Source organism: Bubalus kerabau, chromosome 6 (assembly GCF_029407905.1).
Source record: "Bubalus kerabau isolate K-KA32 ecotype Philippines breed swamp buffalo chromosome 6, PCC_UOA_SB_1v2, whole genome shotgun sequence".
Lineage (NCBI taxonomy): Eukaryota > Metazoa > Chordata > Mammalia > Artiodactyla > Bovidae > Bubalus > Bubalus kerabau.
Window position 1 is genome coordinate 100894149 of NC_073629.1, and position 26239 is coordinate 100920387.

The following is a 26239-nucleotide window of genomic DNA, read 5'->3' on the forward strand; positions in this document are numbered from 1 at the left end:
ACAGGAAAAAGTTCACTTTGTATAGGCATTTGTGATTTAACAGAGAAAACAGTAGAATCAGAAATAAATTTAGCATTAATCATCTTGAGTAGTACATTCATACTATGTCACAATTTCCAGAGCTAATAATACAGTATGTTCTTTAGCAAGATGTCTTGAAGAACAAACAATAAAATTTAAATAAAATTCTATTTTTAAATTTGTGAAATGCTTTCCAAATAATAACTACCATTTGCTGGTACCTAAATGGCTAATACTGTGCTAAGTACTTTATAAATAAAATCTATATTATAAATGTATAACAAGAAGCAGAAAAGTAAGAAAGGAGGAAAATATGAAAGCAAGGAGAGAGGGAGGAAAAAGAAAAGACAGGATGGAAGTTGAAGGAAGAAAGGAAAAGCAGAACTAGAAGGAAGGAAAGGTCTGTGTACTTAATGTCACAAAATTATTAGGGACAGAGTCAGGACTCAAAACTAGATATATCTTAATCAGTCCACAGTTCCACTGTTCTCTTCCTAACTATTCTTGTAAGACAGATAGATATTCTCAAACTCTTTCTAGCTAGCTATTTCTCAAGATCAAGTTCAAATTATTACCTCTGTGATGTCTTTTCTTCCTTATCACCTGAACCACAAAGATTTCCTACTTCTCTTAAAAGTATGTAAACGATATACCATCACTTGGCAATATGCAGATTCAAAATCCCTTATCTCCGATTCCAAAATCTAAGAAGTTCTTTTAAAATCTAAAGTGTTTTTAAAGCAACTTTGATACCAAAAATAATTTAGCAGCAAAACTGAACTAAGTTAACTTTAATGTTTATTTACACCCACTCAATATAAAGATTCACGTTTTGCAATAGAAGTATAATGTGTTTGACGACTTGAGCGCCCCAGATCCTACTGCTGTTAGGTAATATATAGTATATGCACCTCATTATCTCTAAAGTACAAAGAAAAATATCTGAATTCTAAAACATATCTACTTTCAATGGTTTCAGATAAGGGAATATGAATCTCTATTATCATGGATTATTTAGTTAGCTTTCCCTGTATCTTCATTTTATACCCCCAGCTAGAAGTTATAATCTCAAAAGGATACACATAAGTCTTTGAATCTCCTCTTACCCCTTCTCGGGCTTCCTTTGTGGCTAGTTGGTAAAGAATCTGCCTGCAATGCGGGAGACCTGGGTTTGATCTCTAGATGGGAAGATACCCTGGAGAAGAGAAAGGCTACCCACTCCAGTATTCTGGACTGGAGAATTCCACGAACTGTACAGTCCATGGGGTCGCAAAGAGTTGGACATGACTGAGTGACTTTCCCTTCCCTTACCTCTTCTCAGCAATTAATTTACTATGGTTGCTACTAGTAAACATTATATGGTACATGGTTTTATTTGGTGTTGGTAACTTAAAACCAATACAAATAATCTTAACATCAGAATATACTGAGGATACAGATACATAAAAAACAGTCTTTATCTTGAACCCTCTCCTTCCTGCCTCCTCCCACCCTCGCCATGTCCATAAGTCTATTCTCTGTGTCTCTACATTGCTGCCCTGTAAATAATTTTATATTCTGTAAAGCAATTATTCTTCAATTTAAAAAATGAATAAATTAAAAAAAAAAAAAAAAACTTTGTCCTAAAGGGAATTCATTGGGGGAAGACAATAAAAAATAACCAGGCTGCAAGGTACACGTGGTAATTACTTAGTTAAAGAAAGGAAACTGTGCAAAATTTCTAAACTAGCTGGGGTTGGTAAGACTAAAATGAGAAAGAATTAACCAATCCATACAAAAGAAAACAGGAAAAAAAGAAATACAGAAAAGATGGACAAATAGCACAAAGTAAGGCAATAGATAAATGGCCATATATCAGTAATTCCAATAAAAGAAAACAGACTAAATACTCTAGTTAAGACAAAGACTATCAAGTTGGATGACAGAATGGATAAATGGGTAATCTGGGAAATAAAGATTTTAAAAAATAATATAATGTGGCAAAAATTACAAGAGTTTTAATATCTAATAACAGAGAAATTCGGAGAAGGCCATAGCACCCCACTCTAGTACTCTTGCCTGGAAAATCCCATGGACGGAGGAGCCTGGTAGGCTGCAGTCCATGGGGTTGCTAAGAGTCGGGCACAACTGAGCGACTTCACTTTCACTTTTCATTTTCATGCATTGGAGAAGGAAATGGCAACCCACTCCAGTATTCTTGCCTGGAGAATCCCAGGGATGGGGTAGCCTGGTGGGCTTCCGTCTATGGGGTCGCACAGAGTTGGACATGACTGAAGCGACTTACCAGCAGCAGCAGCAGCAACAGAGAAATTTAAGAAAACAGGTATATTCAGATATTGCTGGTAGAAGGTAAACTATTAAAAACAATAATAACTATTAAAATAAAATATGCATATAACCTTTGATCCAGCAACCCCATTTTAAAGGATCTATTTTAGAGAGAGGGAGCATCAGTATTTAAGGATATATAAATATGGTTATTTATTATAGCATGTTTAATATCTGCTAAGAGAAGAAAAGATTAAAAAAACATTGTGTAGGGATTTTTGGAAGTTCCTTGAAACCTTGAGTTTCCCACATCTCAGTGGTCCCCAAACTCTGCTGCACATTACAGTCAACCTGAGCTTTTAAAAAATCCTAATCTCCAAGTCACACCCACACATGTTAAATTTGAGTATCTGAGATCAAGAGCCTGGCATCAGTGTTTTGAAGATTCCCAGATAATTTCAGTGTGCAGCAAAGTTTGGAAACCAACACCACATCTGTTAAAAAAGAAGTCTACTGTTCTGAGGTCCATCCCTGTTTAGGGTTGCTAGGTTTAGCAAATAAAAATACAGAAGGTCCAGTTAAATCTATCCTGCTCTAACCTTTTTTACTGTCTGGTTTTAGATGAGAAAAGGGAGTTATTATAGAACATTAAAGGAGAGGCTTCTCTATAATTTCTCAACAAAAGTGGTTCAAATGAAACCAACAGAGAAGCTTCCCAGATATGATGATCACAAAAATAATAAACATTATCAGAGATTAAGAGCATTCATTCTACAAAAAGAGACATGAGCATTCAAACCATATTTCTATCATGACCATCTGCATGAACTTGGACAAGTTACCCACTTTTAAATCTCCATGTCCTCAATTCATACATTGGTTGAGTAAGCATGCCTATCTCATAGGGCTGTTATAAGGATTAAATAAAGCTAATCCATTTCAAATACTCAGCATACCCCTTAGCACATAGGATGTATTTAACAAATGTTATTATTTTTAATCATGTAGTAAATGAGCCCTTCAAAATTGGCCCTGTTATTAAAAAAAATGCTAGTTGATATGGAAATACTAATTAATACCTCCAATAAATTACTTCTAAGGGAAAGATATAATTATTCTTTAGCTAATCTCTGACTGTTTATATAAGTAGGCAAGTACCAAGTAGAATAACAGCACATGAATCTACAAGAAGGCTAGATCAGATGCCTATCCATCCCTTTAATACACACAGTAAGGCAATTTACACTTGCATTCATAATCAGGAACATAAACAAATATAGAAGATCCAATACAATGTCTTGTAAAAAGTTTTGTTGGACAGAGGTGCTCTTAATTCCAGCATTCTGAAATACAGATCAAGAGTCACAGTACAGAAGACAACAGACCACAACTCCATACAGTCATACCAGGTAAACAAAACACCCAGATTCATTCATTTGTAGCAAAATACATTTTAAACACTTTGATAGTGCTGATAATAATTTAATTCTTTCATTGACATTTACAGCTATATAACAGCATCCATGGGCTTCCCTGGTGGCTCAGCAGTCAAGAATCCTCCAGCAATGCAGGTTAGATCCCTGGGTTGGGCTGATCCCCTGGCAAAGGAAATGGCAACCCACTCCAGTGTTCTTGCTTGGAAATCCCATGAACAGAGGACACTGGTGGGCTACAGTCCATGGGGTTGAAAAAGAGTTGGACAGAACCGAGTGACTAAGCAGCAACAACTGCATCAATGCTGATTTATAATTATACACATATTCTTTTAAAAATGTGTTAAACCGCCCCGCCATGAAGGTCTAGATTTCACAAGGACATGAACCATATTTATTTTTTCACCCCTGTATACTCAACACCTTTCATACAAGTCAGAAAGAAGTATTAAATAAGTATTTCCTAAACATTACCAAATGAATAGGAGAAAGAGAAGTTAATTCTTATCACTCGTTAAGAGAAATTATATGATTTGTTTCAATATAAATCTTCCTGCTTATAATTAATTCTCCAGGCATTTTCACTAAAAGCATAGTAGCAAGCATCTTTTCATCCCACTTAATAGTACTAGTCTATACAAAAATTACAATCAAGGACAACAGAGGCAACTAATCTCTTGAAAGGATAGTTGTTTTCTTCTTTAAACACAGCAATATAAAACATTCACAAATTAATTACACTGCCTAAAAAAAAAAAAGAGCAAAAACCTTAACCTCCTAATCACACTGAGTGACACATAATGGAACAGTTACTGAAAATGCAAGGCTCAACAGCAATTTCTCTCACTCCCCAATAGCATCCTCTGCTCTGCACTGTTCACACTACACATCTCTCTTTGTCCTGAAAGCCTGGGATCTTACTAAGCACAAAGACTATATTTCATTCTTCTCTGTGCACCCAGCACCTGGCACAACAAACTGGCACAGAGAAGTCAAAAAAGATTAAATTCAGAAAGACACGATCCCTGTCCTAAAGCCAATCATCATCTAACAGAAATGTGATTCCCCTAACGGTCTGTCTTTTTTAATCCATTGATGTTCTTCTCAAGTGAACTGATCCACATTCATAGCTTCAACTACCATTTTCATACAGATGATTCTTTGACTCTTAAAGCTCTATCTCTAGCACAAATTTCCTGAGCTTTAAAAACAACTTTTTATAGCCAGAGTTCTTTTTTCACTACCCAGACCTGCCCTGGCTCACATAATCTTGTGAGTGTGTTTGGGGAGAGTGGGGGATGTTTGTTTGATTTTTGATTAATGAAATCACTCTGTAAGATCTATCAAGACTCTGTAATTTTAAGAATAATCATTGGAGGCTTCTAAGCAGAGGATAACTATTAGATCTCTAGTTCCAGAAAAAATCTGAAACATATTTCATAAATAAGCCAATTAAGACAGGACTCAGAATAATGGTCAAGAAAGTGGGGAAAGGTAAAAGAAACTGATGAGGAAGGCAAGAGATGTACATAGGGAGTAAAGAACATGGTCAGACCCTCATTCAGTCAAGAAACACCCTCTGAGACTAAAAATACACTATCTCCCTCCTCCCCCCACATCAACCACTCTCCCACTTTTTCAACTCCAGCTATCACCTCTACACAAAAGACTCCCTCCACCCCATGACTCCCCAGTACCCTAATCAAAACTCTCAGTCTGTTCATCCTCAAGGGCTCTCCACTACCTAAAAATGAGGTCCTAATGCCTCCTTTAACATTCAACCTCCTTTGCTCTTTAATATAATTTAACCCATCATACTGTTCACAACCTTATCTACCACTCCATTTCTTCCCTTAGACTTCATGAATAGAGGGATCATGTCTGTCTTAGTCAGTAAGACACAGTTAGCACTAAACACAGTGACTGCCATACAATATGAATACATAAACTCTATGCTCCAGCCAAAATGAACTACTTGTTATTTCTAGGATTTTAGACAACCATACCTTTATCTCATGTTCCCTATTCCAGAAAGGCCTTCTCCCTGCCCAAAGCTTTTCATATTTAAATCTTACCCTTCCAGGCCTATTCCATCAAGTTTTCCTTCATTCCCTAGAAAAAGTTATTTATTGCCCACAGGCAACTCTTACCAACTCTTACCATCCTTTGATCATTTCTAATCATTCTTTAAAATCCAGCTCAAGCATTATCATTACTAAGCTTTTAATTCTCACCCACATCCAGAACTGATCACTACCTATTGTGCCCAAACTATGCCCCACACAGTTTTCTATGATAGCAATTATACAGAAAGTATTATTTAGTTCTCTAAGAATAAGGACAATGTCTTATATATATTACTTTCTCAGCTGTAATGTGCTATGCTTAGTTGCTCAGTCATGTCCGACTCTTTGTGGCCCCAAGAACTGTAGCCTACCAGGCTCTTCTGTCCATGGGAATTCTCCAGGCAAGAATACTGGAGTAGGTTCCCATGCATTCCTCCAGGGGACCTTCCCGACCCAGGGATTGAACCCAGGTCTCCAGCATTGCAAGTAGATTCTTTACAGTCTGAGCCACCAGGGAAGCCCATTCATCCCAAATCCTGACACCATGTGGATACTAAAAAACATTATTTGCTGAATAAAAGTCCAGACAATAGGTAGATATAGCATGCTTCAGTTCTAACCTAAACCAGATGAGATTTAGGAAGGGTCCCTGAAAGTCCATAGATACATTACCCTGATTTAAAGGTATATAATATCCTCAAAATTATATTATCTCTGTTTTATAGCTCTTTGCCCAAAGAATGTGTACTTTGGTCAATTTACCTCTAACTTTACAACATTCTATAGAGCAAGATTATTTCACAGGTTCTACAGCAGATGAAGACATGCTTCTATGTAATAAGTAGCTTAGGCTGAAATCTGCATATTAGTTTCACATAGATCACAGATCAATTGGATTACCATAAGTTCACCTTAACTTATCAGTGTTTACATTGCTATAAAGATGCTTATTATATATGCATTTCATGTTAAACACTGATGGAATATTTTAAGTCACAACTTTTCCTACAATTCTTCCTCACTTAGCACAGTAATAAATCATGTTTACTCTACACACCCACACACAAGCATGGGCTCCAAAATTTGGTTGTCATTTTATGTGGTACAAAATAATTTTGCAAGTATGGGGATATAAGATGGAAATTCCAAGAGAATTTTTTTTTTAATTGGAGGTGATACTTAAATAAAGCTTTACAATGTTGTGCTGGTTTCTGTCATACAATGTGAATCAGCCATGAGTGTGTGTGTGTGTGTGTGTGTGTGTATGTATATCTATCCCCTCCCTCTTAAGGCTCCCTCCCACCAGCCCCCCATCCCACCCCTCCTGGTCACCAACGAGTTCCAGGCTATCCCCCTAGCTCTCTATTCTACACATGGTAGTGTATATATGTCAACGCTACTCTCTCAATTCATCCCACCCAAAACAGTTTTTTTTTTCTAACCGCCCAAGAAAACTGTTAAATATATTCACAAAGAGAAAATATTAATCAGGAAATCCTGAGACAAAGGAAAAAGAGAAGAGGGTTATATTAAGATTGGGAGAAGTACGGCGGGTGGAGAAAGAATGAAAGAAACAGAGGCAGTTTAAGCAGTGTGTCTTATTTTTATTTTTTAATCACCCACAGCTCCCAGTATAATACTTCAACACAGTGGCCATATATCTAACATTAACTGAATAAAAATAATGACAATAAAGTATGCTGCAAAGAGGTAAAAGATCAAGAAAATAGAGCCTAGCTCTTTCCATCTGTTTTATGTGCCATAAAAAAACAGGAAGACATGGCAGAAGCAATGTCATCCTGAGGGTAAAAGGCAAATAATGCCAATTCTGGGGCAGTGGTAGAGTAAAGGATGGCTCAATCTTGGGTGCTATGCAATGATCTCAAGTTAACTGCACCTAAAACAATCTTCGACCCCAACCATTAATGTAAATCTGGGGAGCTACCTTTGGCCATTTCCACAAACCCTTCAAAGGCTACCTTTGTCAGGGACCCTTAAGGCCACCCCTAGGTTTAACAACTCTCTAGGAGGACTCAGGGGACTGTGCATATACTTGTACTCATGACTAAAACTTACTACAGAAAAAGGAAACAAAACAAAATTGGCAAAGAGAAAAGGTACATGACAAAGTCTGGAGGAAAACGGAGGCAAGCTTTCAAGAGTTCTCTCCCAGTGAAGATACACAGGCACATTTAATTCCTCCAGCAACAGATTTTGACAACGCACATTAAGCACTGCCTACTAGTGAAGTTCATCAGACTCAGTGCTCCAAGTTTTTACCGGAGCTGGTTACGCAGGTACACTCTGCCTGCTGCATACCAAAATTCCAGGCCTCCAGGAAAACAGATATTTACATTCTTTGGATAGTTCAAACACAGCCAGTCACTCTCATCATTTTGGGAAAACTTTATCAGTGTAAGAAGCAGTTTACCATGCGTTTCCAGATGCTAACCAAGGGCCAATCTTGCATGCCTTTTTAAGGACAGCAATCTCAGGCCTTATTAACTCTTTTCTGCATAGCACACTACTCTTTCTTAACATTCCTCTCTTTCAAGCGCTACCACTCTGCACCAGTGCTACCAGTCTGCACACACTTGAACCAGTTTTGTACTCTAGATATTCTACAGATGAGAAAAGACACATTGCAAAAATGCAGAATGACAACTCACTTGGAAGCTGTGAGTTATATACCATAAAAAGACCTGAGTTATACACCATAAGCAGATAATTTTTAGAAAAACTCATTTCACCTGACGTTTGTTGACTCAACTACTACAGATAAACAGCAAATATTATGTTAGATGGCTGTTGCAAGAGGCAGTGAATGGAAGGAAATTTTTGTAAGAAACTAACCTTGCTATCAAAAAGTTTATTACCTGTGTTTCCTGCATTCGCAGGAAATCCCTGGTTCAGGAGGATCCCACATGCTGCAGAACAACGAAGTCTGAGTGCCACAACCCTTGAAGCCTGCATGCCCTAGAGCCTGAGCTTTGCAACAAGGAGAAGCCACCACCACGAGAAGCCAGAGCACCACTAGAGAGAAGCTCCCGCTTGCCACAACTGGAGAAAAGCCTGTGCACAGCAACGAAGACCCAGCAGAGCCAAAATAAATAAATTTCAAAAATACATAAAATCTAGTGATAGATGCAATCTTCTACCAAGATTCTCAGCAAATATTTACAAATGTTAACCCTGAGGAAAGAAAAATGAAGAGACATATTCACGGAGAGAAGGATGTTGAAAGCAATCTTCATAATGCTTTCAGTAAAACAACTATTCACAATTTTAGAAATTAAGTGTTTAGGACAATAAGAATATCAGAATACTCAAAACCAATTCGCTGTGCAAATGTTTACAGGAACCCACTACATGCTATGTGTTGTGCGATGCTCTGGAATCCAAGTGTAAAGAGAAACACACACTTAAAGACTATCAGGTGAGAGAAAATTTAAATAATAATCATATCATTATCTAATGTCTCCTAGAGTTTACTATGTACCAAGCATTGTTCTAAACTTTACATCTACAAATTTATTTAATATTTAAGACAAAAAGAGAATACCTATTTTAGATATTTTTTATTCCCATTTTACAAAGAAAAAGCATTACAGGAAAGTTAAGCAATCTGTACAAAGCAATGCATCTTCTATCGGAGTCAACTAGTTTAACCACTCTCAATCTTCATTCCCATTCTTGGAGCCTACCACCTATGTAGAGAAAGAAAGGTTGTATAAGGTTTAATTGTGCTAAAAATAAAGTTTAAAAACTCTGTTTAGGATGGGGGAGTCACAAAAGTCTTCAGAATAGAGGGAATCATTGAACTGAATCTTAAAAGATGTGCAGAAGTTGACTGAAAAATCTAAGTAAGGGGAACAATATATTCCAAATAAGAGGCCAAGAGACATATCGAGTACTCTGATTTCCCACTTGAAAACAGAATTTACGAAAAGTTTACAGAATAACTGCTATTTGCTACTATGCATTATTTAAAAAAAAAAAAAACTTAAGTTTTTACACACACAAATTTAAGGCATAGTAAACGCTACATTTACATTTATTTTAATGAACCGGAACTGTATAATGACAGAATTTCTGAACTACAAGAGAAGGTTTCTGGGATGAAGACACACTCAAAAAAAGGTTTACTAAAAAGAAAATTAGCAGTGCTTTGAATAAAACTGTAATATAACAACATAATTCATAGTCAAAATTATAAATAGGCTCATCGTTTAAAATAATTGCAAGATGTACAAGATACCATCCATTTGTCGCTCCAGATACAGGCTCATTATGCAGGCCCACGTCAACAGGTTCCCTTGCCCTCTTCATTCAAATGGGTTCAACCAACAGGTAGCACCAGCAGGAGATTGCAGAAAGAACAGAAGGTAAGGGACAGAGTAGAGGAGACTTTTCTCCTGGGTTAGTCGCCACAGGGTTGTGTTAGGCTGTATCACACAATGGCAAGTCATGCTGTCAGGTCACCTTCTACACACAGCCTCCTCTGTCTCCAAGTTCCAAGGGTCACTTCCTCCCCTCACCCTTTCAGGCCTAGGGTTGGTAACAGCACCAGGTTATTATCAAGGAAAAGGTGCTATGTCTATATTGCCATTTCACATCTTGCCTATATCTCTTTATTATAATTTGTCTGTTCTTTTTCCAGCCAGAACCATTTTACGTAGGATAAAATTAAACATATTTTCAACTTCATTTGCATACTCTAAAGAAGAGAAAGTCTTTTTAACTTAAAAGAGAAATTTTTATGTCATCAAAATCAAGTAAAATTTTACCTATATGTAATCCTGATCAAAATCTTCAGTATCTGAATAATTGAGAAAATAAGAGTATCAAGTCAAAGCAAAAAAATGCAATTCAAATTTTCCAACTTGCTGAAGACTTTCCTCTCTACTTACCTACAAGTCTTGAAACAGACCCCAGAGTCAGACCCAGTTTTGAGTCCCTATTCTAATATTCACCCACTATCCTATAGCGAAGTACTTTACTTTGTATTGTTCACTGTTGTATTACCAGCATCCAGTACAGTGGTGATACATAGTGGGTACCTCAAAAATATTTGTGGAATGAATGGACAAATGAATATATCTCTGCAGGTCTGAATTTCCTCACCTATAAAATAAGGTTAACTATGTCTAGCTTACAAAAAGAAAATTCATGTTCCAGAGAAAATAAAGGATAATATATGTAAAAGAACCCAAGTATAAGGTCTAGTAAAATTAGTTCTCTACCCCAACTCAAATGTGTGTATTAGTCGCTCAGTCATGTCCAACTCGTTGAGACCCCATGAACTGTACCCTGCCAAGCTCCTCTCTCCATAGGATTCTCCAGGTAAGAATACTGGAGTGGGTTGCCATTCCCTATTCCCTTCTCCAAGGGATATTCCCAACCCAGGGATCTTCCCCAGACCCAGGGATCAAACCCATATCCCCCGCATTGTAGGCAGACTCTTTACTGTCTGAGCCACCAGGGAAGCCTATTCCAACTCAAATATCTCCAGTAATTCTATTTTCTTTACATGACAGAATGTGCCAATATCAACACCTTTCAATCTTTCCTCAGCACTATTACACTTATACACAGCAATACACAGCATTAATGGTCCAATTTAAAAGACTTTCTGTAAAAAATTTAAAACAAAAACAAAACAGAACAAAATCTGTAGCTATAACTTTTAACTAGTGATTTAATAATCCTTTTTTCTTTATGAAATACTTGCATAAACACTGTCATTTATTCTAACTCTTAATAAAATCAATAAGATGTCTTCCAATAGTCCTAATCAATCAACTAATTTATCTAAAATTTTTTAAATTTTAAATGTTTTAAATATGGAAACCACTATTTTTGAAGTTGTACATCTTACATTCTTTACAAACTATCACAAAGATATAAAAATGTTTATAAAATTCAGCTCGAAATTTGTTCAGGTAAGATAATGAGCCTATTCTTTTGCTTCTCAAAAATATTCTTGAGAACAAGCAATCAGACTGCTAATATTCTGTGGAAATCTCATGAAAGTTTCCCAACTTTTATTTTAAAAACTCTTATGGAGGTCCAACCAGTCCATCCTAAAGGAGATCAGTCCTGGGTATTCATTGGAAGGACTGATGTTGAAGCTGAAACTCCAATACTTTGGCCACCTGATGCAAAGAGCTGGAAAAGACCCTGATGTTGGGAAAGACTGAGGGCAGGAGGAGAAGGGGACAACGGAGGATGAGATGGTTGGATGGCATCACCGACTTGATGGACATGAGTTTGGGTAAACTCCAGGAGTTGGTGATGAATACCAAGGCCTAGCGTGCTGTGGTTCATGGGGTCGCAAAGAGTCGGACACGACCGAGCGACTGAACTGAACTGATGAAACCTTATTCTCATACCTTTGAAAAGACACTAGATGGCATAAGAAACACATTCCTCTTACAAAAAAGAAAGAAACCAAGAGTGGAAGGAGAGGGATTCTCAAGTTAATAGGCAGTGAATGCACTTTTTAAAACATGTACTCCTATAATTCTTAATACATTGAACACTTCAATATTTTATACTACTTGATAAAGTCAAACTTTTTCCTTCTTATGGCTTGTGCTTTTTGTGCCCTGAGAAACCTTTGCCTCATCCCAAATCACAGACTTTCTCCTGTTTTCCTTTATATGCTTTATAACTTCAGCTCTTACAACTGTCAATTACCCACTTCAACTTAATTTTTATATATAACATGGGGTAAGGATCAAGGTGCATTTTTTCCCCCATGTAAACTGTTCTAGCACCATTGTTGGAATGACTATCTTTTACCATTAAATTACCCCGCATATTTGTCTATTTCTACATTTTCTGTTCTGTTTCAGTGATTTGTGTATCTTTATACCAAGATCACAATGTCGATTAGTGTACCTTTCAGTTCAGTTCAGTCGCTCAGTCGTGTCCAACTCTTTGTGACCCCATGAACCGCAACACGCCAGGCCTCCCTGTCCATCACCAACTCCCGGAGTGCACCCAAACCCATGTCCATTGAGTCGGTGATGCCATCCAACCATCTCATCCTCTGTCGTCCCCTTCTCCTCCTGCCCTCAATCTTTCCCAGCATCAGGGTCTTTTCAAATGAGTCAGCTCTTCGCATCAGGTGGCCAAAGTATTGGAGTTTCATTCTCAACATCAGTTTTTCCAAATGATGAATACGCAGGACTGATCTCCTTTATAGAGACTCATAAAATCAGGTGGGATGATTCCTTCAACTCTGGTCTTCTTTTTTAATATTGTTTTCATTATTTTAGGCCCTTTCCATTTCAATATAAATTTCTGAAAAATACTGCTTGGGTTTTGACTGGAAGTGCACTGAATTTATAGATCAATAGGAGAATTTACATCTTAATGACACTGAGTCTTCCAATCCATAAACATATATTTTCCAATCACTTAAGTCTTTTTTAAATTCTCTCAGTAATGTTTTATACTTTAAAATATACTGGTCTTAAAAAAAAAATAAAATGTACCGGTCTTGCAAATAACTTTTAAAAATTTCTCTTTATTTCAATTGTGCTGCTGCTACTGCTAAGTCGCTTCAGTAGTGTCCGACTCTGTGCGACCCCCTAGACAACAGCCCACCAGGCCCTGCTGTCCCTGGGATTCTCCAGGCAAGAACACTGGAGTGGGTTATTTCATTTGTAAGCAATTATAAATAGTAATTTCAATTTCATTGTGTTATAGAAATACAGCTGATCTTTGCCTAATTTTATATATAGATTTTTGTACAAAACAGTGATAAGAAAATGAAAACATAAGCCACAGACAGGGAGAAATACTTAGCATTTATGGCAGAAAGTGAAGAAGAACTAAAGAGCCTCTTGATGAAGGTGAAAGAAGAGAGTGAAAAAGTTGGCTTAAAGCTCAATATTCAGAAAACTAAGATCATGGCATCCAGTCCCATCACTTTATAGGAAATATATGGGGAAACAGTGGAAACAGTGTCAGACTTTATTTTGGGGGGCTCCAAAATCACTGCAGATGGTGACTGCAGCCATGAAATTAAAAGACACTTACTCCTTGGAAGGAAAGTTATGACCAACCTAGATAGCATATTAAAAAGCAGAGACATTACTTTGTCAACAAAGGTCTGTCTAGTCAAGGCTATGGTTTTTCCAGTGGTCATGTACAGATCTGAGAGTTGGACTATAAAGAAAGCTGAGTGCCCAAAAATTGATGCCTTTGAACTGTGGTGTTGGAGAGGACTCTTGAGAATCCCTTGGGCTGCAAGGAGACCCAACCAGTCCATCCTAAAGGAAATCAGTCCTGAATATTCATTGGAAGGACTGATGCTGAAGCTGAAACTCCAATACTTTGGCCACCTGATGCGAAGAGCTGACTCATTTGAAAAGACCCTGATGCTGGGAAAGATTGAGGGTAGGAGGAGAAGGGGACGACAGAGGATGAGATGGTTGGATGGTATCACCGACTCAATGAACATGGGTTTGGGTGGACTCCAGGAGTTGATGATAGACAGGGAGGCCTGGCGTGCTGTGGTTCATGGGGTTGCAAAGAGTCAAACACAACTGAGCGACTGAACTGAACTGATATATAATTTGTATCCAGAATATACAAAGAACTCATAACATTCAATAATAAGAAGAGAAACAACCTAAAATTTTTAAAGGACAGAAGATCTGAACAAGTAATTCAAAGAATCACATCTATGTAATTTATAGTTTGACATGATGTGTTTGTTTAAAACAATGACATAGTGTAAACCCATTAAGGATCTGGGTGAAGCTCAAGCAGAACTAAGCCTCTCAAGTTATGTTTTGCTTTTTTAAAAAATTCTGGTCTTGGTGCAAATGTTAGTTATGTCTTATTTATATCACAGTTAGGTCACCATGCTGTGACATGGTCTGTATTCATGCTGCCTTAGATATTGGTTCTTTTTTTTTGCCTTAGATACTTTTGTAATTATTTTTGCAGACTTGTGATTGTCCCTCCTAACTTTCTTTTATGTAATTTATAAAAGTTTCTTTAAAATTCAGCTTTTAATTTTGAATAAAAACTTAATTCATTTTTTTAAAAGTGTGTGTGTGGTGTGTGTGTGTACATATATATATATATATATATATATATATATATATATATATATATATAAAAAAGGGGCTTCCCTAGTGGCTCAGATGGTAAAATGTCTGCCTGCAATGCGGGAGACCTGGGTTCGATTCCTGGGTCGGGAAGATCCCCTGGAGAAGAAAATGGCAATCCACTCCAGCACTCTTGCCTGGAAAGTCCCATGGATGGAGGAGCCTGATAGGCTACAGTCCATGGGGTCACAAAGAGGCGGACACGATTGAGCGACTTCAATTCACTATATATATATATATATATATCCCTGATGACTAATGAGGCTGAATTGCTTTTCAGCCTCACTGGTCATCAGGGATATGCAAATTAAAACCACAATGAGATATCCCTACACACCCATTAGAATGGCTAAAATTAAAATAACAATACCCAGTACTGAAAAGGATGTGGAACAACTGCTGGTGGGAATGCAAAAATGCCAGTTTCTCATCTAGATAAACATACACCAAACACTTGACATATATTCCAGGAATCTCATTCGTAGGTATTTATCCAACAGAAATGAAAGCATAAGTCCACACAAATACTTGTACACAAACTTTCATAGCAGTTTTCTCCACAACAGGCAAAAAACGAGAAGCAATCCAAATGATCATCAACTGGTGAATAAACAAAGTCTGATATACCCAGACCAATGGAATTGTTTCATCAATAAAAAGGAACTACCAATGCTCAAAAACAGGGTGGATGAATCTCAAAACCATTATGTTAAGTGAAAGACGTCAAACACAAAAGATCACATGCTGTATGATTCCATTTACAAGAAATTCTGGAAAAGACAAAAAAAATCAGAGACAGAAAGCAGGTTAGTGTTTGCCAAGGGCTGGCAGGGGAAAGAACTGATTGTAAAGGGACACAAGGGAATATTTCAGGGTGACAGAAATTTCCATACCATGATTTTCTTTATCTGTATCATGATTTTGGTGGTGGTGGTGACGCAACCACATACAGATCTGAAAACTACGGTATTTCTCTTTGAAGCCATGTGTGAAAATTAAAGAATAATCATACGAGTTAAGAAACACAGGGAAAGGTTGAAAGGAGTATCTTGGACTGCTTTTTTTGGCCACACCATGAAGCATATGGGATTTTACTTACCTGGCAGGGGACTGAACCCTGCACTGGAAGCCCAAAGTCTTAACCACTGGACCACCAGGGAAGTCCCTTGGATTCTCAATTACTTCAAAAGCATACCCCAGTTATGTCACCTCAAAAAAGTGCTGAAACACTAAGTTAAGAATACAATAATAGGACTTTCCTGGTGATCCAGTGGTTAAGAATCCACCTTCCAAGTCAGGAGACCCAGTTTTGATCACGGGTTGGGAACAAAGATCCCACATGCCGAGGCAACCTAGCCCATGCTTAGTTGGGCTGCAACCACCAAGCTCATGCACCACAACTAAAACCCAATACAACCGAATAAATAAATAATAACAATAATAGGAAATTCCCTGGCTGTCCAATGGTTAGGATTCCGTGCTTCCACTGTAAGGAGTCAGCAGTTGTGGCTTGTGGGCTTTAGGATGTGTGGGCTTCAGTAGTTGTGGACCAGGGGCTCATTAGTTGTGGCTCATGGGCTCTAGAGCACACAAGCTCCAGCAATTGCAGCTGGAGTGTGGGCTCAGTAATTGCGGTGCACAGGCTCAGCAATTGTGGCACACGGGCTTTAGTTGCCCATGGCATGTAGAATCTTCTCAGGCCAGAGATCAAATCCGTGTCCCTTGCATTGGCAGGCAGATTCCTATTCAATGTACCACCAGGTAAGTCCTTCAATCCAGTGCTTTGGCTTTTCAAAGGTTACTTTTCTCTCTGTTAAATCTCATTGTGCTGGTCCTTCTTGAACCGTCATTTGTGAGGCTCTGACTGAACTTAACATTCAACAATGGAAATGTGCCATCAGCATATGTAATAAGTAATTTCTTCAGTGTCTTTATCCAAGAAATTGATTAAAATGGCAATTAGGACAAGGATAAAAATAGAGGTCTGTGTGACATCATTTCAGGCTGGTACCAACACATTAAATCAACCTTCTTTTGTGGATATTATATTTCAAACAAGTGTTAATCCAACCAGCAATAATATTAGCAAAGGTATTCCAAAAGTCCTTTACTCCTTCAGTGAATAATTAGACATTGCCTGCTATGTACCGGGTACAACGTTACATGTCAACGAGGAACACGATGATGGAAAGAGCCATTCTTTGCAAATGACAATTCCTATAACCACAGTTGGTAAAGAATTCACTTGCTAATGCAGGAGATGCAAAAACTGCGGGTTCGATCTGTGGGTCGGGAAGATTCCCTGGAGAAAGATATGGCAACCCACTCCAGTATTCTCGCCTGGAGAATTCCATGGAAAGAGGAGCCTAAAGGGCTACAGTCCATGGGGTTGCAAAGAGTCAGACATGACTAAGCAACTTGGTATGCATGCATCAGTCCTGTGAAGGTCCTGTCTACCAGTAAAGAAAGAATTAGTCAAACGCTATCAGTTAGATTCCTGGTATGTACAGCCCTTCTATTAAAATCTGAATGTCTGGCACAATTCATGGGTTAGGTCAACCTCAGTATAAATTACTTGAACCCAACAGACTGATTTCAGAGAAAAATCATCCAAGCCTCATCTTTCCATCTGTGGTCTCAATTTCTCATTGACAATTTGCTAATGCCAATGAAAATTCATCCACTCAATAATGACTGATTATTGTATTTTATGATAATTGTTACAGGAAGCTATGGAAATATTTTAAACATTGATGCTGGATAAACATTAACTAAATGAAAATTTACAAGATAAAACTAAAAGAAAAAACAATAGCCAAAATCAGATTTTCTTTTTGAAAGAATAGACTTTAGAGTGGAGAGTGGTTAGAAAGGAAAAAGAATGAATTAACAGTAATGAGGTCCCAGCAATGATCAAAGAGATTGTAAACGTGGCTTAGACTGGTGAAAAAAGTCTAAGGTGAAAAAAGGTAGACCTCGTAGAAATGTTTGGAGCTAGGATTCACTGGGTGATTGGATGGGGGAGAATAAGGGAAAGGAAGAGTCAAAATAGACTTCCAGGTCTCTGGTTTTGGGCTATCGGGGCAGGGAAGGGGGTCATGGTGCTAGTTAACAGCTGAAGAACTGGTTTAGGGGAACACAGAGGCAGAATAAACAGATGAGTGAGTCTTAGACAAAGATCAAAGTTGCAGATACTACTTGGCATATTCATGAGAAAGCAAAGCAGGAATTAACCTTAAAGATTATATATATATATTCTTATATATCTATGTCTTAAGACACATATACATGTATATATGTATATCATATAATTTATAGTATATAAGGATATGTATATATATTGTAGGAAGGTGGACCCCTTCCAGGGCCCAAGAGTGGAGCTCTTGTCCAACACTTGGAAATGAACTGTCTGAGGAGACACATGCAGGCAAAAAGCAAAAAACTTTATTGGGAATGAACACCCAGGTGGAGAGCAGCAGGGTAAGGGAACCCAGGAGAACTGCTCTGCCACATGGCTCGAAGTCTCAGGTTTTACAGTAACAGGATTAGTTTCCGGGTTGTCTCTGGCCAATCATCTTGCTTGGCCCAAATTTCCTCTGACTCAGAGTCCTTCCTGGTGGCCTGTGCGTCTCTCAGCCAAGATGGATTTCAGTGTGAGGGCTTCTGGACAGTTGGCAGGACACACCATCTCCTCCCTCCTCCTTTTGGCCTTCCCAAATTCTCCAGGTTAGTTTTGGGGAGCAGCACCGAGTTCTTTACGGGAACCTCCTGTTGTGAGACAATTCAGGCAAGCAGATATCATTGTGCCTGGCCTAGGTGGGAGGTTTTGGTCAACAGTTCCTGAACAAATATGTGCCACACTCAGTCATGTCCGACTCTGCAACCCATGGACTGTAGCCCATCAGGTTCCTCTGTCTGTGGGATTTTTCAGGCAAGAATACTGGAGTGAGTTGCCATTTTCTTCTCTAAGGAATCTTCACAAACAAGAGATAGAACCATGCATATATTTTAAGATGAATAACTAATCTTGGACAAGATGCCATCTAAGTTCTTCCCTATCCCTAGGAACATACAATATAGTAATATGATTGGATGATTCTTTTTATACATGCTTTAGAAACCAGTAATTGGAATCATAGTTTCTACATATATAGGGAAAATGGACATTCAGAGAAATCCTCTCAATAGATACTAGGAAATGAGAGAGAAGTCCAAAAATCTCACAAACACAATCACCCAGATGGCCTCAAAATGAAAATAGTTGCTACACTCAGGCTTTTGGCTAATTGTTCTCCAGACGCTGGTCAAATCTAACCTCCTGCAAATTATCTCCCCAATCATTACACCCAAGACAATTCCTGTCCCCTTAGTTCCTTATTCTATTAAATGTTGTCTTATTATTTTTAAATTGGTTTTTTGTTATATGTGAATCTTGTAGACCCAAAAATTCTCTGGAGGCTGGGTCTGTGGACTGTATATGGGTCTGCAGACTATATATGGATCTGTGGGCTGTATATGGCCATGATTCTATTAACAACAAGGATACATTATAGGACAGACTTTTTTAGAAATGCCACAGAAGCTGGGGTGGCATCAAGGTATATTCAGTGTACAGTAAGTCAAAGCAAGGAAAGTATTCAACACTAACTATCAAATGTGCCATCAAACATAAAATTTTCAACTGGAAATCCTTGATTACGAGGATGGAAAAGGAGGAACTAGCCTGAGGTTACCATAAGTAAATTGCTGAGGAAGAAAAGCACAAGAGGAAACAAAAGGCAGATCCCTGGGAGGAAAGACATAGCTAGATTCAGTTCTAGAGAAGTAATTATTTTATACACCCATAAAAAGACAAATAACCCAATTTTTTAAATGAGCAAAGAGTCTGAATACACATTTCTTCAAAAGATATACAAAGGGCCGATAATCACATAAAAGGATGCTTACTGTCATTAGGAAAACACAAATCAAAACCACAGATATCACTTCAGAACTACTAGGATGACTAAAATCAAGACAGACAATAGCAAATGCTGATGAAGATGTGAAGAAACCAAAATCATCATACACTGCAGTTTATCAAACACTGCTGCACTTAAACAGTTATCATAAGACCAAGTAATTCCACTCCCAAGAAAAATGAAAACTGTCCATATGAATGCTGTAAACAAATGTTCATTATTCATAATAAAGGAAAAAACAACCCAAATGTCAATCAACTGACAAACAGATAAAATATGGTATATTCATACAATAGAATACTATTCAGCGGTAAAAAGGAGTGACATAATACATGCTACACAATGGAGGAACCTTAAAAACATCATTTTAATGGAAGAAGCCAATTACAAAAGGCCACATATAGGATTCAATTTATATGAAATGGATAGAATAGGTAAATCTATGCAGGCAGAAAGTATATTAGGCAATGGCACCCCACTCCAGTACTCTTGCCTGGAAAATCCCATGGACAGAAGAGCCTGGTGGGCTGCAGTCCATGGGGTCGTTAAGAGTCCGAGACGACTGAGCGACTTCATTTTCACTTTTCACTTTCATGCATTGGAGAAGGAAATGACAACCCACTCCAGTGTTCTTGCCTGGAGAATCCCAAGGATGGCGGAGCCTGGTGGGCTGCCGTCTATGGGGTCGCACAGAGTCAGACACGACTGAAGTGACTTAGCAGCAGTAGCAGCAGAGAGAGATGAAAATAAGGTGATAACTAAAGGGCCTAAGAATTCTTCCTGATATGATGAATATATTCTAAAACTGACTGCAGTGATGGCTGCATCTATGAATATACTAAAAATCACTCAATTGTACAGTTTAAATGAGTAATTTTATCATATGTGAATTATATTTCAACAAGCTTTTTTTAAAAAAAAATTAATTCAGGAATATTCTACTTCAATTGTTAGGCTAGGAATTCAGCAAACTCAGTCCAGTAATTTCCTCTGCAACAAACCACCTTAAAATGAAACATTCAGCTTTACCTTAATGGCAGCAGTTCTCAAAAGAGCGTATTTAAAGCAAATACGGATGCCTGGGACCACTCCAGACCCACTGGATCAAAATCTCTACAATGGGGCATGGATTTTTTTAAGTTCCAGAGGTTAAAAGAGGAGAGAGGTGGGGCTTTAATAGACATGTTGAAAACAAGCGGAGAAATCTGAAATTTTTTTTAATTAAATTTATGTTAAACTTCTCAGATCTGGTAATATAGATGACTCTTGAACAACACAAGGGTTAGAGGTGCTGACATCTCCCAATCCCTCCCCATCCCCATGCAGTGGAAAATCCAAGTATAAATTTACAGCTGGTCCTCCCTATCCACAGTTCTGCATTCCAGGATTCAACCAACCATGGATCTGGTAGTATTCATGGGAAAAAAATCCATATATAATTAGGCCCACTCAGTTCAAATCCCTGTTGTTCAAGGGTCCGTTATATATTGTGGTTATTTAGGAGACTGTCTCTTGATTTTAGGAAAAATACTTGAGGGTGAGATAGCATAATGTTTGTTACTTGCTTTGAAATCTTCAGGGAAAAAAATATATACATATACACACAGATAGAACAAATGTGACAAAATATAAAGTTACAACCAAATTGGTCAATCTAAGTAAGTTTAATTGCCATTCTTTCCATTTTTATGCAAGTTTGGTATTTTCAAAATAAAAAGTTGGGGAAGTTCCACAAATGATGCCAATTATCCCTGTAGCCTAAAATCACAAACCTCAGGTCATATCAAGAAATCTTTTGATCCAAAAACTAACTTCCCACCTGCTATAAGAAGACTTCTTCCCCCATCCCCACTTTCTTGGATGAACAAATGGACAAAGCTTTCTACTCCCTTTATGCCAACCCAAAAGATTTATGGTCCCAAAGAGTAGATGAACTTATCTTAATGGGAACAAGCTTCTGTTATTATATCCTGCAAATTACTAGTCTGCCTTGTCTTACAGATAGATGGAAGAGGGTTGAGATCAATAGAAAGTCAATGGATTCCCTAAGTAAACAGACCACTGAGGGTAAAAGGGTACAAGATGCAACAACAGGCAGAAAACAACCTGCCCAGACTATACAGCTTAACCTGTTAGGTCCTGTCTACTATACAAAGCGAGACAAAGAAGAGGCTCATTCTTTCACTTAATATATACTGAAGTGCCTACTCTGTGTAAAACATGTTCCCTATCGACGCGTACTAAATATGTATACCACAGAGCTATATACGGAAGCAACACAACTTCACAAGATTTAGAATCATTTCCATAAGAAAGCTCTGTCTCAGGAAATTTATCCATTAAGGTTCAAATCATACTGAATCTTTTTATTGACTCTCATTACATAGTCAGTACCAGTGACAGCATGAGAGTGCATTCAGAATATAGTCCATTAAATTCCATTCTTTTCCGTTGTTTGCTTTGAGAAATTAATCTAGCCAAATCCTAAAGGAAAAATAATAGCTGTAGTAATGACAAATGACAACCAAGGATCTGTTCACAGAGCAAGGGAGCATCTGTACTAACACTTACCAAGCCAGCGGTAAGAGAAGGCGCAGACTGTCCGAGGGACTGATTCCTCATCCGCACCAGGTTGGACGCTTCTCCTGAAGACTGCCAAGTCACCTGTCCCACGCTGCTGTGTGCACTGCCGGACAAGGGGAGCAGCTGCTTACCTTCAAACACAACGTTTGGAAAATTAACAAATTATTAATTAACAAAATGAAAAAAATACAATGACAGCAAATGGATTAAAAGTACATTGATCCAAAACAAAGTGAAGCCCCTCCACATCCATTTTAGGATCTGCAGCCCTCTAAAAAATCCCACCTATGTTGGCGGTGGAGAAATCCAAGTGGAATACTGAACTGAGTCGATGATTTTAAATTCTCTGTAATATCCACCACCATGCAACCGCCCAGCTTCCAACCTAACAGGCTTGTTCCAACCTAACACCCAACCTAGAAGGCCACGAGTTTTCCAGTCCCTTCCATCCTACCTAGTTTCTCATCAACTCAATGTGGTAACAGTGGAGCTGAAAGCTTCTCCTAGACAAGTTTAGCCCTTAGGTTTCCAGAAGACAAACACTATGTCTTTGCTGCTCTTGCCAGATTCCATGTGAATCTATGCTGCTCTTGCCAGATTCCATGTGTTCAGTCCAAGTTGACTGAATGCCTTAATCCCACTGAAAGACTGCAAGAAAGTCATTTATAAAGACTGAGCACCTAGAACTGCAATGACTTTCTAGCTGAGGTTCAAGTCCTATTTCAACCCCCTCCCTCACACCATTCTTCACATTGGTGCTAGTGATCTAATCAAAACAAATATGGTCATGTCATCCCCTTCTCATGACTTCCTTCTGTTTAAACAATTAAGCCACACTTTTTGTTGCTTTTTTAGTTTTGTTTTTTTGTTTTTATTTGGCAGCACCATGTGGCATGTGAGATCTTAGTTCCCTGACCAGAGACTGAACCCACACACCCTGCAGGGGAAGCACAGAGTTTTAACCACTGGACTGACAGGGAAGTCCTAAGTTACACTTTTAAAACTCTAAAAAGATCCTCCATAAATCCATATTATCTCCCTGGCCTCATCTCTTTCTACTTTTTCCAAACCCATTCACTCATTCAACTTCAATATTCTGCCCTGCATATTCACCTGGCTTTAACTTGATCACCAATTTACTTAAAAACTCTTCTTCTTCCTGCAAAATTCTATTCGTCAGAGAAATAACCACTCTTATAAAGAGGTATGAGCAAAAAGTAGGTTGGGTGTTTTTTTTTTGCTATAACATACCCTTTTACTGCAAACAAAATGTGATGGAACTTATTTGGAGGGCAATTTAGCAAAACCTATTATAATTTTAATTTGAGTAAGCCTGGACATAGCATTCCATTTGTAGGAATGCAAAGGGAAAAAAAAGTAGACCAGAAAGTTAACCCTAGCAATGCTCTCACTATAATAAAATGGGGGATAAAATAAATGATCACTACAAATTAAAGAAATTATAATATCTCCACATAATGACATACTGAACCCATTAAAAATAATGAGGCAGCTCAACATTGCAGCCAGGAGAAAATGTTCAATGTTCTCAGTTGAGTGAAAATAGCAGAAAGGAAGTATATAGCATATGATCTCAATTTTTATTTTTAAAATAAAGTTTATATACTTACATAAAATTTTAAATGTATATTTAAATATAATGAAGTATATATAAATGGTTTCGAGGGAGGGAAAAGAGAAGAAAGTAAAGATTTTCAACTTTGACATGAAGCATGTTTACTGCACTCATATTTTTTGTAACTGGTATATTTTACATTTTTCATCAGAAACAAAATTAAAAAAAAAAAATCTAGCTTTCTCTCAAGTCTGCTCTCAAATACATGCTTTAATGTGAAGTCTTTCCATAAAACCCTCCACAAAAAATAATACTGGTTCTCTATTCAAAACCTCCACAAGCCTGGAGTACAGCCTGCCTAGTTTCTTTTCTTCCTTCCACAAATGTTGCCAAGCTCTCCAGGCGATTTGCCTATAGATGAGTAGCTATATAACCTAAAGGAAAATTAGTTTGTTAACTTCCCATCTACATACCCAAAGGCTAGTATCACAATCCTATCTCACTTCAAAATAAGTGCCTAATGGGGAAAGAGACTTACAGAACAGCAGACGAAACCCATATGGACATATACTAGTAAGGGCTTGAAGCTCACCAAGAAATGTCAAGAATTAGAGGAACACAAATAGTTTAAAACAAAAGAAACAATATGAACAAATGGAGCAACTAGCCCTTTAGTACACAAATAACTCAAGGAAAAAAACTTCTTCTACTGGATGCTTGGGGCTAGAGCACTGGGATGACCCAGAGGGATGGTATGGGGAGGAAGGAGGGAGGAGGGTTCAGGGTGGGGAACACATGTATACCTGTGGCGGATTCATTTTGATATTTGGCAAAACTAATACAATTATGTAAAGTTTAAAAATAAAATAAAATTTTTAAAAAATTTAAAAAAAAATTCTAATTATTATTCTTAAAATGATTTCAAGAGCCTATTTTTAAGAAATATTCCCAGTTAAAAATGGTTGAATGACCACATATTTGTATCTTCTGTCCCCCTAGAAACTCCATTAAATGAAAATAAAGAGGGAATTCCCTGGCAGCCCAGTGGTTAGGACTCACACTCTCACTACAGGGGGCCTGGGTTCGACTCCTGGTCAGGGAACTAGGATTCCACATGCCACAGGGTAACTAAGCACATGCCACAACCAGAGAGTCCACACCCTGTAGAGCCTGTGCTCTGCAACTAGAGAAGACCCCGTGTGCCACAATGAAGACTCAGCGAGCCAAAAAAAAAAAAAAGAAAGCTTAAAGAAAATTTTAATTAAAAAAGTAAAAATCTATTTACTCATAGGGAATGAGAAGATAAAACACATCCTTCAAAGAAGAGCAGAACACTATGGAAAAAGAAACAAACAAGAAACAGCTCTATGTGATTAAAACATGACAGACAAAATAAAAATCTCAATAGAAGAGTGAGAAGAGAAAACCCAAGGAACAGCCCTGAAAAGGAACCAAAGGAAAAAAGAAATTGATACTGTTCACTATAGGCCAAGAAATGTAATAGGATTACTTTTCCTTCTTCAACTAAAGTCAAATAGATTCTTTTTTCATACTCTATTGACTGCTTAAAACCATGCCATGTTTTAATTGCTTCCTATTTAGGCATGACTTCCTTGTATTAATTTTTCCTTTTGAATCTTTTAAAGACTTTTCTATGAAAGAGGTAGGGAGACATTATGGCCTTTGGAATGGATTTCAGAAATAGAAAAAAAAAAAGAAAAGAAGAAGTAGCAAAGTTTGTGAAGTCTGAAGAAATAAACACAGAGCAAAAATCATATTGAAAGGGAATAACCAGTAATAATGGTCAATCAAGAAATATCTAGCAGGTTCATGAGGTTAGGATTCAGAGATGCCATGAGGAAACAGCAAAGAAAGGAAGACAGCCTTACTCACAAGTGTTCTACAGAAGACTGTTACCACAGAAGAAGCTGTCAAGATGCCAAGTTAATACACCCTTAAACATTGACAACACAGTCCCAAAACTCTTAAAAAAAAAAAAAATTAGATACTTACCTGACAAAGAACTGGCCAGGCTTCCTCTCCGTAACTTACAGTCATCCTGACTAAGTTGTCGTTGAAGTTTAGCTTTTCCAGTGGATGAAAATATGTCAGGATTACTGAGCTTCCTGAAGAGCAGGGGACTACGTCCAGTTACCACATCCTGCAAAGGAAAAAAAAAAAGTAAAACACATAAAACTTTAAC

General features: G+C 37.8%; 1 protein-coding gene across 4 annotated transcripts in view; it reads right to left on the reverse strand.

The window, feature by feature from the left end:
- MAST2 (microtubule associated serine/threonine kinase 2) overlaps window positions 1-26239 on the reverse strand; it is a 212193-nt gene that overhangs the window by 161169 nt on the left and 24785 nt on the right. For all 4 annotated transcript variants that reach the window (XM_055586011.1, XM_055586010.1, XM_055586009.1 and 1 more), the window contains exons 2-3: window positions 26050-26197; window positions 22449-22591 (exon numbers count right to left, since the gene is read on the reverse strand). In XM_055586011.1, the coding sequence (XP_055441986.1) occupies window positions 22449-22591; window positions 26050-26197 (291 nt within the window). The remainder of the gene's footprint in view (window positions 1-22448; window positions 22592-26049; window positions 26198-26239) is intronic.